This window comes from Antechinus flavipes, chromosome 4, assembly GCF_016432865.1.
Source record: "Antechinus flavipes isolate AdamAnt ecotype Samford, QLD, Australia chromosome 4, AdamAnt_v2, whole genome shotgun sequence".
NCBI lineage: Eukaryota > Metazoa > Chordata > Mammalia > Dasyuromorphia > Dasyuridae > Antechinus > Antechinus flavipes.
The window spans coordinates 463,223,571-463,239,544 of record NC_067401.1 but is presented as its reverse complement, the minus strand read 5'-3'; the positions used below and the strand labels follow the sequence as shown (position 1 = coordinate 463,239,544).

Here is a 15,974-nt window from a genome sequence, read left to right as displayed (position 1 = left end):
TTGTACCGTACAGTGCCAGACATTTCCCCAAGAGCAATTGTGTAGGGATTAGGGTGTTGAGGAGCTGGCTACCAATGCAGGAGGCTATGTTGGAGACAGTTCCCACTGTCCACTCTCCAAGTCCGTTTAAACATTTTATTTTATTGCACATCCCTCAGGCGTATAGGTCACAGCCAGCTTCAAGTCAGACTGTGAACAACCTTGTGTGTGTGTGTGTGTGTGTATATATATATATATATATATATATACATATATATATATATATATATATATATATATATATACACACACACACACATAAACAATTGGGATTAAGTGACTTGGCCAGCTGATTTCAGGACCAGTGCTCTATCCAATGCTGCTCTTCTTGTTTGTATTTTGGAGACCTTTATTTTAGAGGAAAAAGGGACATCAATCTTCAAATATTTGGGAGGGCTGTTAGTTGGGGGATGGATTGGATAACCCTGTTCTGCTTGGCTTTGGAGCAAAGTTAGGATCTTGGGGACAAGTTACAGAATATCATGTTTCAATGAAACATAAGAAAGAATTGTGTGTACCATTCGATCCAGCAATACCCTCTACTAGGCTTATATCCCATAGAAATAAAAAAGTGAAGAGGATTTATTTGAACAAAAACATTTCTGTTTGTGGTAACTAAAAACTGGAAATGAAAGGGATGTCCATCAATTGGGCAATGAATGGTTAAACAAACTGTGGTAGATGATTGTGATGGAAGATGATGGTGCTATGAGAAATGACAAGCAGGATGATTTCAGAAAAACCTGGGAAAGCTGACATGAACTGAAGCAAAGTGAAGTGAATAGACCCAAGAGAATGTTATACACAGTAACAGCAAGATTGTAGAATGAAAAATCATGAAGGATTTGGCTATTTCAATGATCCAAGACAATCCCAAAGGACTCATGATGAAACCTGCTGTCTCTGGAGAAAGAACTGCTATTGTTTGAATTCAGACTGAGCATGCTATTTTTTCCTTTCTTTCATCCTTTTCAGTCTTCTACAAAATGATTAATAATATGAAAACATTTTACATGATTGCACATATGCAACTATATCTGATTGTTTACCAATTAAGGATGAGGAATGGGGAGGGAGAGATAGAATTAAGAGAAAGAAAAGAGATCCCCTGGAGCCTGGCAAGCGAAAGCTAAGCAGAAGAATATAGAGCAGCTGAAGGCTTGCCAAGTGTTCGGCTTATAATGGCCTGTAGTACAAGGGCAAAGATCAATACCCCTGTTTTTTAGATGAGGAGACCAAGGCTGAGAAAGGAAGTGACGCTCCAGCTGGAGCCTGGCAGGATCTCCTAGCTCCAAACGCAGAGCTCTTTCCACTCCATTCTATTGCCTCTCATCCTGCTGATGTCATGGTCCTTGACCAGATGAGGGTCCTCTTTGAGAACAAAGGACAAACAACAACTGCCTCTCAAATAAGGTATAAGATTTTACTGTTTAGTCATTTCACTCACGTCCAACTCTTTGTGACACCAACTGGGGATTTCTTGGCAAGGGTGGCTTGCCATTTCCTTCTCCAGCTCATTTGACAGACGAGGAAACTGAGGCAAACAAGGTAAAGTGACTTGACATATATCTAGTGATGTCTGAGGACAGATTTGAATTCAGCTCTTCCTGACTCCAAGCTAGGTGCTGTCCTCACTTTTAAACTAGCAGATTAAAAGTTTTTTAAGGTTCTTTCCAAATTCATCTCCTTTTACTTTTATATTCACAGCTGTGGTGGCAGACATTAGTATTCCCATCTTCCCAAGCATCACCCACATCGATCACTTTTTTCTCTTGTCATTTTTATCAATCAGATAAGTGTGGGATGAGGGCTCAGAGTTGTTTCATTTGCTGTTCTCTCATTAGAATCCAGTGCCTTTTCTCCACACCAAAGTGACTTCTGAGCAGTGCTCCAGCATGGTGTCTTCGAGAGGCAAAAATTACAAGTGGCCTAGATTCAGAGAGAGGGGAGAAGCCTGTTTGCCTCATCAAGCTATGCTTGGAAGAATGGAGAAGAATTATTCTAATGGAGGATGAAGTCATTCAATCCTGGGAGTGTTTCAGACTGAGGGGAAAAGGACATCTCTTTGAAGTCCTGAGTAGTTAGCACAGAAGCCACAAAAGACAAAGCTGAAAATCGCCATCAGATGAATCGAAGCCCTTGTCCTCCATGGAGACTTTGCATTGTCCCAGATCAACTAAACCTGATGTTGTCTGGATTTCCAGAGTCCTCACTAGCATCCTGCCTAAAAAATGGGATCGAAGGTCCCAAGGAGTGTTGGATGTAGCTTTGGGCTCCCTCACTTTCTCACTCGCTTCCTTGCCCCTGACAGGAATGACAGACAGGGGAACTGAAGGTTATTTATCCAGTCAATTTCACCATCAGGAGGTGTTGGACATGTATTTCTCATATTTCCACAGAGACATACGTGTGTGTGTGTGTGTGTGTGTGTGTGCGTATCTCGCTCTATATATATCCACTCTTCCTCCTTCTCCTCCTCCTCAGGTGCATGAGCCAGAGAGGGAAACAAAAAAGAAAGTGCTTCTTACAAAACAATTTTGTTAAGGATGGGCAGGAAAAGATATTTGTCAAAACAAAGAGGCTGGTTCGTTATATAGGAAAGTGTCCTCCTAACCTAATAGACCAGTGGAAACAGAACTTTCTTAATTAGTCAGTTAATTGATTAGCTAGAAATCTATAAATGTGCACGCCTTCCACATTCTGATGGAAGGGAATCATCGTTGCTGAAAGTTTTGTACGCTTGTGTGAGTGCGTGTGTGTGTGTGTGTGTGTGTGTGTTGTGAGGGTGAGTGTGTGTGTGTGTGAGTGTGTGTGTGTTTAGAGCTCAGGGTCAGATCCTCATTGTGAAACTGGGAAAATCTACCAGCGCCACACCAGGAACGGAACTGCTACATTGAATGGTCTTAGGAAGATACTCATTTGGCAGGAGAAGCTATGGGACACTGAGATCTTTTCTCAAGCTGAATTGCCAAGCGTTCAAATTCGACAGCAGAGAGTGCAGTTCCCTTGGGCTGGACACCTTGTTCAAATGGCCAACGTACGCTCGCCAAAAAAGATTATTTTATGGAGAACTCACACAGGGCGAGCGCTCGCAGAGTGGCAGAAAATACAAGGACACTCTCAAGGTCTCCCTTAAGAACTGTGGAATTGAATGTGGGTCTAGGAGATATTGGCACAGGACCCCCCACCATGGTGCCCTCCTCAGAGACAGAGACTTGTTCTATGAGCAAAGCAGAATTGAAGGAGCTCAAAAGAGACGCCAGATGTGCAAAGGGAGAGAAGTCACCTTGAATGTTCACGTGGACTATTTGTGGCCGACCTGTGGCCCAGCATTCATTCCGAGCTTGTGCTGGTCTGATCAGCCAGAGGGACACTAACACAGTGACATCATTTTGGTCCTCTTCCAGAGCAAAGGGCAACCACGGACCAAATAGCATTTTTTATGGCCTACCCAGTGCTGGATGGACAAGAAAAAATAAAATGACCGACTTTCTTGGACCATAGGATCCTCTGAAGTTTTTGGTGGTGTTTGGTTTTGTTGCGATTGGGGAAAGTTAGCTAAAGGAAGAGAGCCTCTGTATTGTCAGAGGTGTCACTGAGAAGTATGAGAACACACAGAAAGGGAAAAAAGGAAAGAGCAAAAGCAGAATAAAGTGCTTTTCTTAAAATCCACTTTCAAGACTGAAAACATAGAAATATATTACGATACTTAGGAGGCATCTAGGTGACCCAACAGTGCAAGTCTCTGCTCACACCTGGTGGTCAGAAACAGCCATACAAGGACATTCTCAAGGGCTCTCTTAAGAACTTTGGAACTGAATGTGGGGACAGGAGGCAGTGGCATAGGACCACCCAGCATGGTGCCCCCTCAGGGGAGGAGCTGGGCTCTAGGAGCAAAGCGGAACTGAAGCAAGCTGTGTAAAAGAGAGAAAATCACCCTAAGTATTCATATGGCCCATCTGTGGCCCAGCATTCCTAGCTCGAATTGGTCTGATGGACCACAGAAGGACACCCTGTAACTCCACTCCAACATAGTGATATCATCTTGGTCTTCCAGAATGAAGGCTAGTGACCAGCCTGCTTCAGTTTCCTCATCTGGGAAAGGGGGATATTAATCGCACCCACTCTAGGCTTGTTTTAGAAAGTAGTTAACACAATGGCTGACATAAATGTATGGAAATTCACTATGTAAACACGAGCTATTATTATATTACCTACTACTCATTATGTACAAAACCCATTATCTGCATTATCTCTTTTGATCTCTGGGGTAGGCAAAGCACCATCCTTGTTCTAAAGGTCATAAAACTCAGGCCTGGAAAGGGAAAGGGACACTTGTGAGAAAGGGAAAGTGAGGGAGCCCAAAGCCACATCCAACACTCCTTGGGTCCCTCGATCCCATTATTTCACACTAGACAGAGTCAAGGAGAAAGTGGGCGGCCCTAAATATTTATCTAGCAGGACAGACTAAGGACACTGAAGCCAAAAAAATCATAAATTGAAAGCTTGAAGTTTGTTCAGAAATCCTCTGGCTCAACCCTCTCATGTCAGAGATAAGGAAACAGAACAGAGGGGGAGGGGAAGTGATCTGCCCTGGGAGCACTAAGCAAGCCTTTTCCCTTCTTTAAGCCTCAGTTTCTTCATCTGTAAAATAAAGGGGTGGAATTAGATGGTTTTGATTGCAAAGAGACCCTTGAGAATAGTCTTTTGCTTTTCTTTGATCGCTAAAAGCTTAGCCCAGTGCCTAGCACAGAGTAGGAGCTTAATAATGAGGCAGCTGTGTGTTTCAATGCATGGATGGCCTGAAGGACCACAATTCAGATTCAACCTCAGACACTTAGGCGGTAAGAACCTAGGCAAGTCACCTGGTAGCCTCAGTTTCCTCATCTGTAAAATGGGGGTAATGACCCTACCTGCCAGGATGAAATTATGTAAAATGCTCTGAAACCTTGCGGACCTTAAATTGTTGACTGACTGCCTTTGAAACTCTAGGGAGAGAGGTTCACAGCAAAGGACCTAATTTCAAACCCTGGCTCTGTCACTTGTTCAAGATCACGCAGACTGAAAGTGGCACCTTTGTCACCGTCCCTGGTGGATCCCAGATTGAGAACCTGAAGGCTGCTTAGGGTCCATTTGGTCCATTTTACGTGAATACATTGAGGTCCCCGAGAGGCCCGGGTTCCACAGGGGCTGAAGTCAAGGAGCTTTCTCCCTAAACCAGCCCGAATCCCACGTCCTTCCCTCCCCGCACCTATAACTGGGAGAGCGCTGGGCACACTCGTGTAGAAAATAGCCAGCCCCTCCTCTCCCGCCCCCCAAAGGAGAAAGTGCTGCTTCGGTCTGCAGGGTGTGGAGGGGAAGGGTTTCCCAAGCGAGGGCTGGTGGGAGGAGGGAAGGCCGACAGTAAGGCCCCACCCAGAGGGTTGGGGGTGGGGAACCACCTTTCTCAGTCCCTCCGGGCACCCGCTGGTGGGTGGGAGGTTCGAGAGAGGGGGAGGGCCCAGCCCGCTGTCTCTTTAAGGAGAGCGGTGTCTCGGGTGTGTGTGAGTGTGACACGGCCATCGGCGCTCCACAGCAGTTGCAGGGCCGGCGGTGGCAGGAAGGCAGGCGGGGCCGGAGCGCGGGGCAGCAGGCGGGGCCGCAGCGCGGGCAGCACCCCACCATGGTCAAGATCGTGAAGGTGCAGACCAAGGCGTACCCGGACCAGAAGCCCGGCACTAGCGGGCTGCGCAAGCGGGTCCGGGTGTTCCAGGAGAACGCCCACTATGCCGAGAACTTCATCCAGAGTATCCTGGCCACGGTGGAGCCGGCGCAGCGGCCCGAGGCCACGCTGGTGGTGGGGGGCGACGGCCGCTTCTACATGCAGGAGGCCATCCAGCTCATAGTGCGCATCGCCGCGGCCAACGGGGTGAGGAGGGCCGGCGCCCGCGGGGAGGGGTGGGGGGGAGAGGGAGGTCGCCGTGGCTGCGGGCGCCGAGCGCTGGCGGCTTCCGCGGGCGGTGCGCCCCTCCCGCCCCCGGAGTCCCGCACGTCTCCCACGAGCTCGGGTGGGCTGGAGCGGGGCGGGGTGGGGCGGGCCGTTGGCCTGGGGGGGAGGGGACTGCGAGCCTGGGAAGGGGAGGGGCTTGGGGCCTACTCCAGCCTTCACCTTGGGCGGCCCCTTCCTCCTGCTCCCTTCCTCCCTTCCTCCCTTTCCTCCTCCTCTTTCCCATCCCCCGCCCCCAGGCCTTTGACATTTAAAGTAACCTTTCCCAGAGATATAATTACCCCACTGAGCGTTCCGGCCTCGACCTGGGGTGAGACCTGGGCGCTGGGCAGACACCCCAGGAGGCATTGGGGCGCGAGCGTGCTCACCCCTTCCCTTCCGGGGTCGTGTTATATAGGGGTTGCCCGCTCTTCCCTCTCGCAGCCCCACTAGCCTATATCTGGCACCCGGGGGAGGGAAGCTTCCCCAGTCCCCCTTTCTCCTTCCTGGCCGGGCACCTGGACCCCCCTCCATTTTTATTAGGGCATTTTCAGACCAGGGGCGTGGGAGGTCGGGTCAGGCCAGGAAATGAAGGTAAAGGCTTTACCCCCACGCGTGGAAGCTCTCCCAGCCGAATTGGGAGAACTTGCTTACCTGCTGCCGAGAACAGCCGGGTGAGCGCGAGCTAGGTCTGGGTGCCCCGAGCTTAGAGCAAGGCCGGGACTCCAAGATCGGAGGCTCAGGCCAGCTAAACCCGGTGCCAGGAGGCCCCTTAGGGCAGGAGCTGCTCTCAGGATTCTTCAGCTGAGGACATTGAAGCGACTTTTCAGAAATTTTTTCCAATCTAGAGCTCGAGGACTCCCGAACCGAATCAATAGGCTTTTGAAGTTGCTTTGGTTTTCTTGGATGCCTCCGCAATCTCAATCTGGCCTCGCCTCGGAAGGACCAACTTTATCACCCCCTCTAAAGATAGCTCGCTTCTCGGGGACATTTTATAAAAGCCGCCTCTCCTTCCCCCCATCCATGCACGTAACTCTGTGGCGTAGAGTCCAACTCGAACGAAGTCGCTTCTCTCTGAGCCTCCTTCGTCCTAAAATAAAGTTCTGATAGATAAGGCCCAAGGCCCAATTCTCGTTCCGTGATTACCTCTGTTTTATGGAGAGGTAAACTGAGTCTCGAGGAACAGGTAGAACGTTGTGGATCTGTGAGGTTGCCTTTGAATTGAAAAGCGGCTGTAATATCTCTGATTTCTGCCTCAATCTGGACAGACTGGTTGTCAGTGAGCACCAGGCACTTGGAACTTCTGATAACCATCCATTTTTTCTGTTGTTTTAAAGGTCCTGGAACTTGCCACTCCCAGATCTACAACAGATTCAGCTTAGAATCTTCTCAAGAGTTGTCCGGGCAGTGAGAGGAGAGCTTACTGTGTTTTAGAGTATCTGAGCCAGGACTTGATCCCAAGATATCCTGGCTCTCAGGGACCAGGAAATGAGAGGGCAGGTTAATTTTAAAATTACTTTTGTTAATTGAAAAATGATAGACAAAAAGAAAAACGACTTCCTAGTCCACATGGCCGAACTGACATATGGGAATGCCTTAGTAAATGAACCTTGAGAGTGTGAACTGGAGGCTTTATGCTTCAGTTCACACTCTCAAGGTTCATTTACTATATAGATAGATAGATAGATATAGATAGATAGATAGATATAGATATAGATATAGATATAGATATAAATGTAGCTAATAATCATCTGAATTGGATCTTGGCCTTTTTGATTCCAAGCCCAGCTCCCCATTTTCTTGGTCCAACCACCTCAGAAGTTATATAACTATTTGATTAACAAAGCTTTTGTTTCCTTTCTCGGAATATAGAAGGGGATTTTGGCCGTGCTTATTTATCTGTGCTTTGGCAGATCTGAGATTTCACAGGTGTTAAGTCCTTCTCCCCCACCTTCTCTTCAAGGAATCCGTCTCTTTATATCTTCTTGTTGGATGTACTTCATTTACTCTCCTGCTTTCTCCCCTACTTATCCTTCCTTATCCTTTCCTAGAGTTGCCTCTGGGTCTCACTCACTCAACTTGTCCCTGTTTTGGTTCCTCTTCTTCCTGGACTTTTATTGAGTTTGATGTTTTCATCAGCATCTCTGGGTTCAATCATCATCTCTGTGGAGATGATTCTCACCTTTGTTTATCCAACCCTAACTTCTTTCCTGCTCTCTAAGCTTGAATCTCAACTGGGATAGACATCTCACACTCTTCCTATCCACCAATAAAACTTTACCACCTTCCGAACTTCACCATGAGTGTTGAAAACTTCATGAAACTCCCAGTCACCCAAGCTCACAACGTAGTATCACTCTTAACTCCTTACCAGCATTACCGGTATCCAATCTACGGGCAAGTGTTTCTATTCTTACCATTGTGTAGAGAGTAGCACTAGGGCAGCTCTAGTGCTCTCCATCTGTTATCCCTTGCTCATACAATGGCGATTACTTTTAACTTGCAAGTCACTATTGGTAATATGGAACAGCTTGATGTTGTCTCATCACCATTGGCTTTTGGGAGATCTGCAGTTTTGATTCTTGTGGACACACATACACACACACACACACACACATACACACACATTATCAGAATGTTGATTTTAAATGAAATTTAATGATGGGATTTTCTTGGAAGGCGAAACTTTGGGTTACTGAAAATACTGAGTAGTTTCCCAACTACAATCTAGCTCATCCTCTATTCTAGGCTCAGAGAATTCATTATTTATGTATAGAATCAGTCTGCCATACATACACTGATGGCTCAGAACAATGGGCTGTCCATCCAGATACACATCCTAGGTTGGACAATAGGTATTCTTTATCTATCTGTGTTTTGGTATAGATTGGTAGGCTGACTTCTTTTGATTCTTATGAATTTCAGTTACAATCAGTATGAAGCCATCCAAAGATAAGAACATTTGTCAAATTTCACCATCTATAGAGACATCTTGCCTTTAGACTCTGTCATCTCCCATGACACCTTTGGGGAGCAGCATCTCTTAGTGTTTTGTCCCTCTATAATCAGAGATTAGCTGGACTGGTCTTAACATTATATGGCAATACCTGGTTGACTTTATTTTGCTCCAGTGAACAAAATGCTTTCTTATAGTCAACAAAGACCAGAGTAGGCTGGCATTTTCTTTTCTTTTTTTTTTTTTTTTTTTAAATATAGTATTTTATGTTCCCAAATACATGAAAAAATAGTTTTCAACATTCACCTTTGCAAAACTTTGCATTCCAAATTTTTCTCCCTCTCTCTTTCCACTCCCCTCCCTAAAATAGCAAGCAATCTGATACAGGTTAAACATTTGCAATTCTTCTAAACACATTTCCATATTCATCATGCTGTGCAAGAAAAGAGGAAAAAACAAGAGAAAGGAAAAAATAAACAAACAACAACAAAAAAGTGAAAATGCTATACTTTGATCTACATTCAGTCTCCATAATTCACTCTTTGGATGTAGATGGCACTTTCTATTGGAATTGCCTTGAATCACCTCATTATTGAAAAGAACCAAGTCCATCACAGTTGATTACCACATAATTTTGTTACTGTGTAAAATGTTCTCTTGGTTCTTCTCACTTCACTTAGCATCTATTCATGTAAGTCTTTCCCAGCGTTTTTGAAATCAGCCTGCTCAGAATGGCATATTCTTGACACTTCTCAGTTAATTGTGTGACTAATGGAGTGGGTTGTACCAGAACACATGTTCTCAGCCTGAGCTCCTTGAACTTGACTTAAAAAATATTTAGATAATTGTATTTCTTTTCTTTTCTTTTTTTTTTTTTTTTAATAACTTTTTATTGACAGAATCCATGCCAGGGTAATTTTTTACAGCATTATCCCTTGCATTCACTTCTGTTCTAATTTTTCCTCTCTCTCCCTCCCCCTCCTCCCCCAGATGGCAACCAGTCCTTTACATGTTGAATAGGTTACAGTATATCCTAGATACAATATATGTGTGCAGAACCGAACAGTTTTCTTGTTGCACAGGGAGCATTGGATTCAGAAGGTATAAATAACCTGGGAAGAAAAACCAAAATGCAAGCAGTTTATATTCATTTCCCAGTGTTCTTTCTTTGGGTGTAGCTGCTTCTGTCCATCCTTGATCAATTAAAACTGAATTAGCTCTCTTTATCGAAGAGATCCACTTCCATCAGAATACATCCTCAAACGGTATCGTTGTTGAGATATATAATGATCTCCTGGTTCTGCTCATTTCACTTAGCTAGATAATTGTATTTCAACATAATTGGTGTCCTTTATAATTCTATATGTCTTATGTACTTAAAAACATGGTCCTGAGAGACTCTATAGGCTTTGTTAAAGGAGCGATGTGTCCAGGACATGGAAATGCTTAAAGATACCTTCTCTAGGCTATCATTTATGGATGTTCTTCCATCCTCATATTTTCACTAAAGCTACCCTTGCCACATAAGGGGCCATTTGTCTATTTAAAGAGTTTGTGGTGTCTGATTAGTAGATAACCATGTCCTCTAACTTTCCTTTGCTTTGGGCAGTAATCTGTTTTTGTTGTTGTTTGTTTTTGTTTTTGTTTTTGCAATCATTCAGTAGCCTCATTCTCTTTCAGATAGTTTGAGATTCAATCTGGGGAGTAGAAAGAACTTGAGATTTTGAGTTAGGGGAAAGCCCAATTCTGCCCTTATTACCTGTGAGATAATGAATATAAAGCACTTTCTAAACATTTGTAAATTTTGAGTTTTGTCCCCATCATTATCATCAATCTTTTTGAATCACCCATTTCCTCATTTGTAAAATCAAGTGGTTGGACTACGTGATCTCTCAGTAACCTTCCAGCTCTACATCCTTGACATAATGACTCCTTAGTTCTCTCCGCCAGGCACAGACTATTTATAGGCACCAGTGCCTGCTATTTCACCTATCTTAGTTTCCTCAGTGCCCCTTTTCTTCTTTCTCATGAAATCCCAAACATGATGGCTTCACTGCTCTTGATGAAAATGTAACTTCTAATAGAAATGTTGACAGATTTTTTGTGTATGTGTGTGTGTGTGTGTATTCTTTTTCCAGTTTTATCTTCAAATGCTTTTTTCAGATAGTCTGATCTAATTGGTTCTGATGTTAAGCTTTCTGCAAATTCCATCCTGCTCCTCTCACTTTTCATTCTTTTAAAGGTGATACTAATGATAATCTTCCACCATCCTCCTCAATAAGATTTTGGAAATAGTTTATGTTGTTTTAGGTTTTCCCTTTGGATGCTATTTATGTCCCTCCTCTCAGCAAATAATAAAGTGTCTGCTGAATGCCTCATTTATTCATAGGCTTTTTTGGCCTCTGGGTTGTGGTGATTGCTTTACACTAGGTAAACTTCCATAGGAAATAGTGATTTTTGTGGTGGTTGTTCTTGTTATTTAGTCATGTTAGATTCTTTGTGACTCCATGGATCTTAGCACGCCATGCTTTTCTATCCTTTGCCATTTCTCAGACTCTGTCCACGCTCATGTTTTTGTTTCAGTGACAATATCTATCCATCTTGTCCTCTGCCTGTCTCCTTTTGCCTTCAGTCTTTCCCAATATTAGGGTCTTTTCCAGTGAGTCCTGTCTTCTCATTATGTGGTCAAAATATCTCAGCTTCAGCTTCAATATTTGTTTTTCAGTGAATAGTCAGAATTAATTTCTTTAAGTATTAATTAATTTGATTTCCTTGCTCTTTAAGGGACTCTAAAAAGTCTTCTCCAGCTTTACAGTTCAAAAACATTGAGTCTACCATGTTGTTTTCCTTACAGTCCAACTCTCATAGCCCTACATCACTACTGGAAAAACCATAGTTTTGAGTATATGGTCCTTTGTTGGTGAGATGATCTCTCTCTCTCTTTAGCAAGCTGCCAGATTTGCCAGAGCTTTCTTTCCAAGAATCAAGTGTCTTTTTAATTTCAAGGCTGCAATTGCTCTCTACAATGATCTCTGAGTCCAAGAATATAAAATCTGACATTGCTTCCATTTCTTCTCCCTCATACTACATGTCATTTTATTTATTCATTTTCCATTTCAGGGCATCAGTTGATTTAAATAGTTATTTTGATATAACTGAACTCTTTCATTACTGGCCTTAAATTTTGTTCCATATTGTTTGCCTTTTTTAAAAAAAATCACATTGATTTCCAAATATAGTTCTTCTTTCCATACCTTAACTGTTTCCCTTGTAACAAAGATTTCTTTTTAAGTTTAGCTAAACCAACCAACACAATGATTATATTGGACAAATATTCTACCCCTATAGCTTCTCACTTTTTCAACCCATGGAGGGAGATACATTGCTTGTCTCATCTCATGCATTTCTTCTCCTCTTTATCCTTCTAATTTGAAGTAGATTTTGCTCTTTGCTCTAACAAGTTGATATTCTGACTTGCTGGATGGTTATTCATAGCTTGGATAGCACCTGTTGCATCCCTTCTTGCTCATAATCATGTTGCAGTTGGTTGACGCTCCCCGTATGTCTTCTTGTTGCTCTATTGGTTGTCATATTAATTTTTCTGAGAATATGTGCTCCTAAATTCACAGACATAAACCCCAGAACTTTTTTGTTTATTTTGTTTTTGATCTGAGTCTGCTATGTCATCATCTAGGGAGCACCCCAGTGAGGAAAAGCCCTTCATTATTGCAGATCGCTACTTGTTGGTAATTTATAATCTCAGAGAGTTCCTTAAGGCACTGAGAGATGATGTTACAGAGGTGCCATGGGCCCGGGGCTTCCTATTTTAATCAATTCTCTATCAACTACACTTGGGGTGGTTTCTTGGTTAATTAGACTGATGGGCATTAATTTGAGATCATTGCAAGGTCTACAGAGCTTCTCAGATGCCACCCAGCCTGGTTTCCTTATCTTGTGATCCCAGTTTATTTTATTTTTTTTAATTAAAGCTTTTAATTTTCAAAACACATGCACATATAATTTCTCAACATTGACCCTTGCATAGCCTTGTCTTTCAGATTTTCCCCTTCTTTCCCAGATGGCAAGCAATCCAATATATGTAATACATGTTAAAATATGTTTCATCCAATATGTGTAACATACAATTTTCTTGCTGTACAAGAAAAAATCAGATCAAAAAGAAAACAAAATGCAAATGGACAACATGAAAAAAAGTGAGAATGTTATGTTATGATCCATGCTCAGTTCCCACAGTCCTCTCTCTGGGTGTAGATGACTCTCTTCATCACAAGATTATTGGAACTGGCACCAACCATCTCATTGTTGGAAAGCGTCACGTCCGTCAGAATTTATTGTGGTGTAATGTTGATATTGCTGTATACAGTGCTGATCCCAGTTTATTTATGTAGACCTTTTTCCAGTGACAATCAGGACTCATGTTGATATTGACTGGCAAGATGTGTACGGCACTTTCTTGGCAGCCATGTGAGGCAGTGGAAAAATTATTCTCTCCATTTTACAGGATTAAAGAGGGGATCTCAGAGTCCCTCTGATCCCCAAAGTGACTTAACTGAGTAGCAAAGGTGGGGTTTGAATCCAGGCTTTCTGCCTTCAGAATCTTTCCAGGGCTCTTGTTCACATTTAGCACTTAACAGATAAAGCTGAAAGGAAGCTTAAGATCATGCAGCTACAAAGTAGCAGACCCTAAATCTAGTTGCCTTTGTAAAGATCCGTATTTGGATGGGCTACATTGTCATCAGGGCAGAAAGCTCCCTCCCTTCTGTCCCAGCCAGGGGAGGGGTTAGGATGGTGAATAACACAAGCTTCTTTCTGATCCTTGGTGTTTCACTAGGAGGCTTTGTAATTTTTCTAAATATCCCAAGATCATGTTGTAAAAAAAATTACCCTGGCATGGATTCTGTCAATATAAAGTTATTATAAAATAAAATAGTAAATAAATAAATATCCCAAGATCACAGATTTGGAAGGGACTGATCTGATTCATTTTAGCAGTGTGAACGCTGAGGCCAGGGAAGTTAGTTGACTCACTGGGATCATTGAGTCATAGGTCTAGAGCTGGATGGGGATGTGAAGATCATCTTTACCAAAGCCTTCATTTTAACCAATGAAGAAATCAGAGTGGCAAATGGCAGAGTTGAGATCTGAACCCCAGATTCCCTGACTCTATTTCCCTTATTCCTTCCCTGACAATCTTTCCAGGGGGTTGGAGGTCTTCATTTTGTTCACCCTTTACCATGGAACACCTTTCTGAGACCCTTTGGCAAATGTCCATTTCCTCATTGACTACCTGGCAAAAATTAATTAATCAACAATAAATATTAATACTAATAGAATAATTATTTAATGAATATTAATTAATTAATGAACACAATTACCACTCCAATTATTGAACAGTTTTCTCTGGGCTTCCTTCTGCCCTGGAATTCTGGCCATGAGAAAGCACTTTTTGCTCTTGAAAATCAAATGATTTCTTCAAATCAATAAATAGAGAGCTCAGGAGAACCTTGTATCAGCTGAGTGACAATGTGGCTGGGGTCCATTGGAGAGAGTTGTCCCCCAAAGACCCAACTTTCCCTTTTTGATTTCTCATTAAAGAGCTGCTTCTCAAAGACTTTATACTGATGAGGAAAGCACGCATGGGAACAAGTAACTGTCAATGTCTTCTTGGTTGTCTTTTTTTTTTTTTTTTAATATTTTGGGATTTTTCTCTTTTAAAAAATATCACTTGGACCTATCCCTGAGAATTCTCTAAACTGTATTATCTATACTAGTGTGACTTACTGGAAAGGGTTAAATGTGAAGTTAGGAGACTGGATGAGAATCTCAGCAAGTGAACGTTTTGAGCTTCAATCTCTTCATCTGTAAAATGGGATTAAGAATAACCGAATTGCTTGACTTCATAGATTTGTTGTGCGGAAAGTGCCTCATTCATCTTAGTGTTCTGTGGAAATGTTGGATGCTTTTTATAAGCAATGATGGATTTGGTGGAATCCTGCCACTCTTGAAAAGTCACCTTAATTGGCATTGCCTTTTATTCACTTTGTACTCAATCTGATGATTTCATAACTGTGACCCACGAGAGCAGATTGCTGTCCAAATGATAGCAGACTGTTCGAATTCCCATCTGTTTGTTTCCCAGATTTTCTTTCCCAGTCTTCCCCTTGCTCTTCTCATGTTCTATCTTGTATCAAGCTCATTTATGAATCTCATGCTTCCAGTTCAATTGTGAGCTCCTTGAGGGCAGAGATAGTGACCCTTTTCATCTTATATTCCTGGTTCCTGATACAATATTCTGCCTGAGGCTGAAAACTAGTTTCTATATAATATAAATAATATATATGCCATTATAATATAACATGATATTATAATATGATATATAATATATATAAGTAGTTTATAATTTAGAGAGCAGGATTTTTATAAAGATGGTGCTCTCGTTGATTTCTTATTCTTTGTTGTCTTTCTTCTGTATACATTTGGTAGATACTTAACATCTGTGTATACCTGTTGTTCTATTTCATTTTTATTTTTGAATCTCCAGTGTCTAGATTGGTGCCGGCATATAGCAGGCATTTATTAAGTGCTTGTTGAATTGAATTCACTTGTTAAGTTCCCTTGGCTTATAATAAAAAAGTTGTCTTAGAAGGAAAAATCTATTCAGTGAACATTTATTAAGTATCTACTGTGTGCAGGCTGTGCTAGACATTGGGGTTCTTGCAAAGTTTAGGTTAAGATGGGCTTCTGCCTTCATGGATCATACTTATATATAGTAGGGGGGTTGTGAAAATCAGTTAACATTTGTTAAATAATATTAAGTTCAAGGTGCCCCATGCTATTCACTTTTCAGTTTATGAAATCAGAGCCAGCTGTGACTTCGGAAACCACGCAAACTCTTTTCAGACGTTTGAATGGCTGTTGTGTAGACGAGTGAGTGAGACCTGTTTGCTTAGCTCTGAAAAGCAGACACAGGAACAGGAGCTGGAAATTGCAGGG

General features: G+C 42.6%; 1 protein-coding gene across 1 annotated transcript in view; it reads left to right on the top strand.

The window, feature by feature from the left end:
* Positions 1-5,577: 5,577 nt before the first annotated feature.
* The window catches only part of PGM1 (phosphoglucomutase 1), a 65,096-nt gene continuing 54,699 nt past the window's right edge, over positions 5,578-15,974 (top strand). The window contains exon 1 of the mRNA XM_051999519.1: positions 5,578-5,947. Within this exon, the coding sequence (XP_051855479.1) occupies positions 5,702-5,947 (246 nt within the window). The 5' untranslated portion in view covers positions 5,578-5,701. The remainder of the gene's footprint in view (positions 5,948-15,974) is intronic.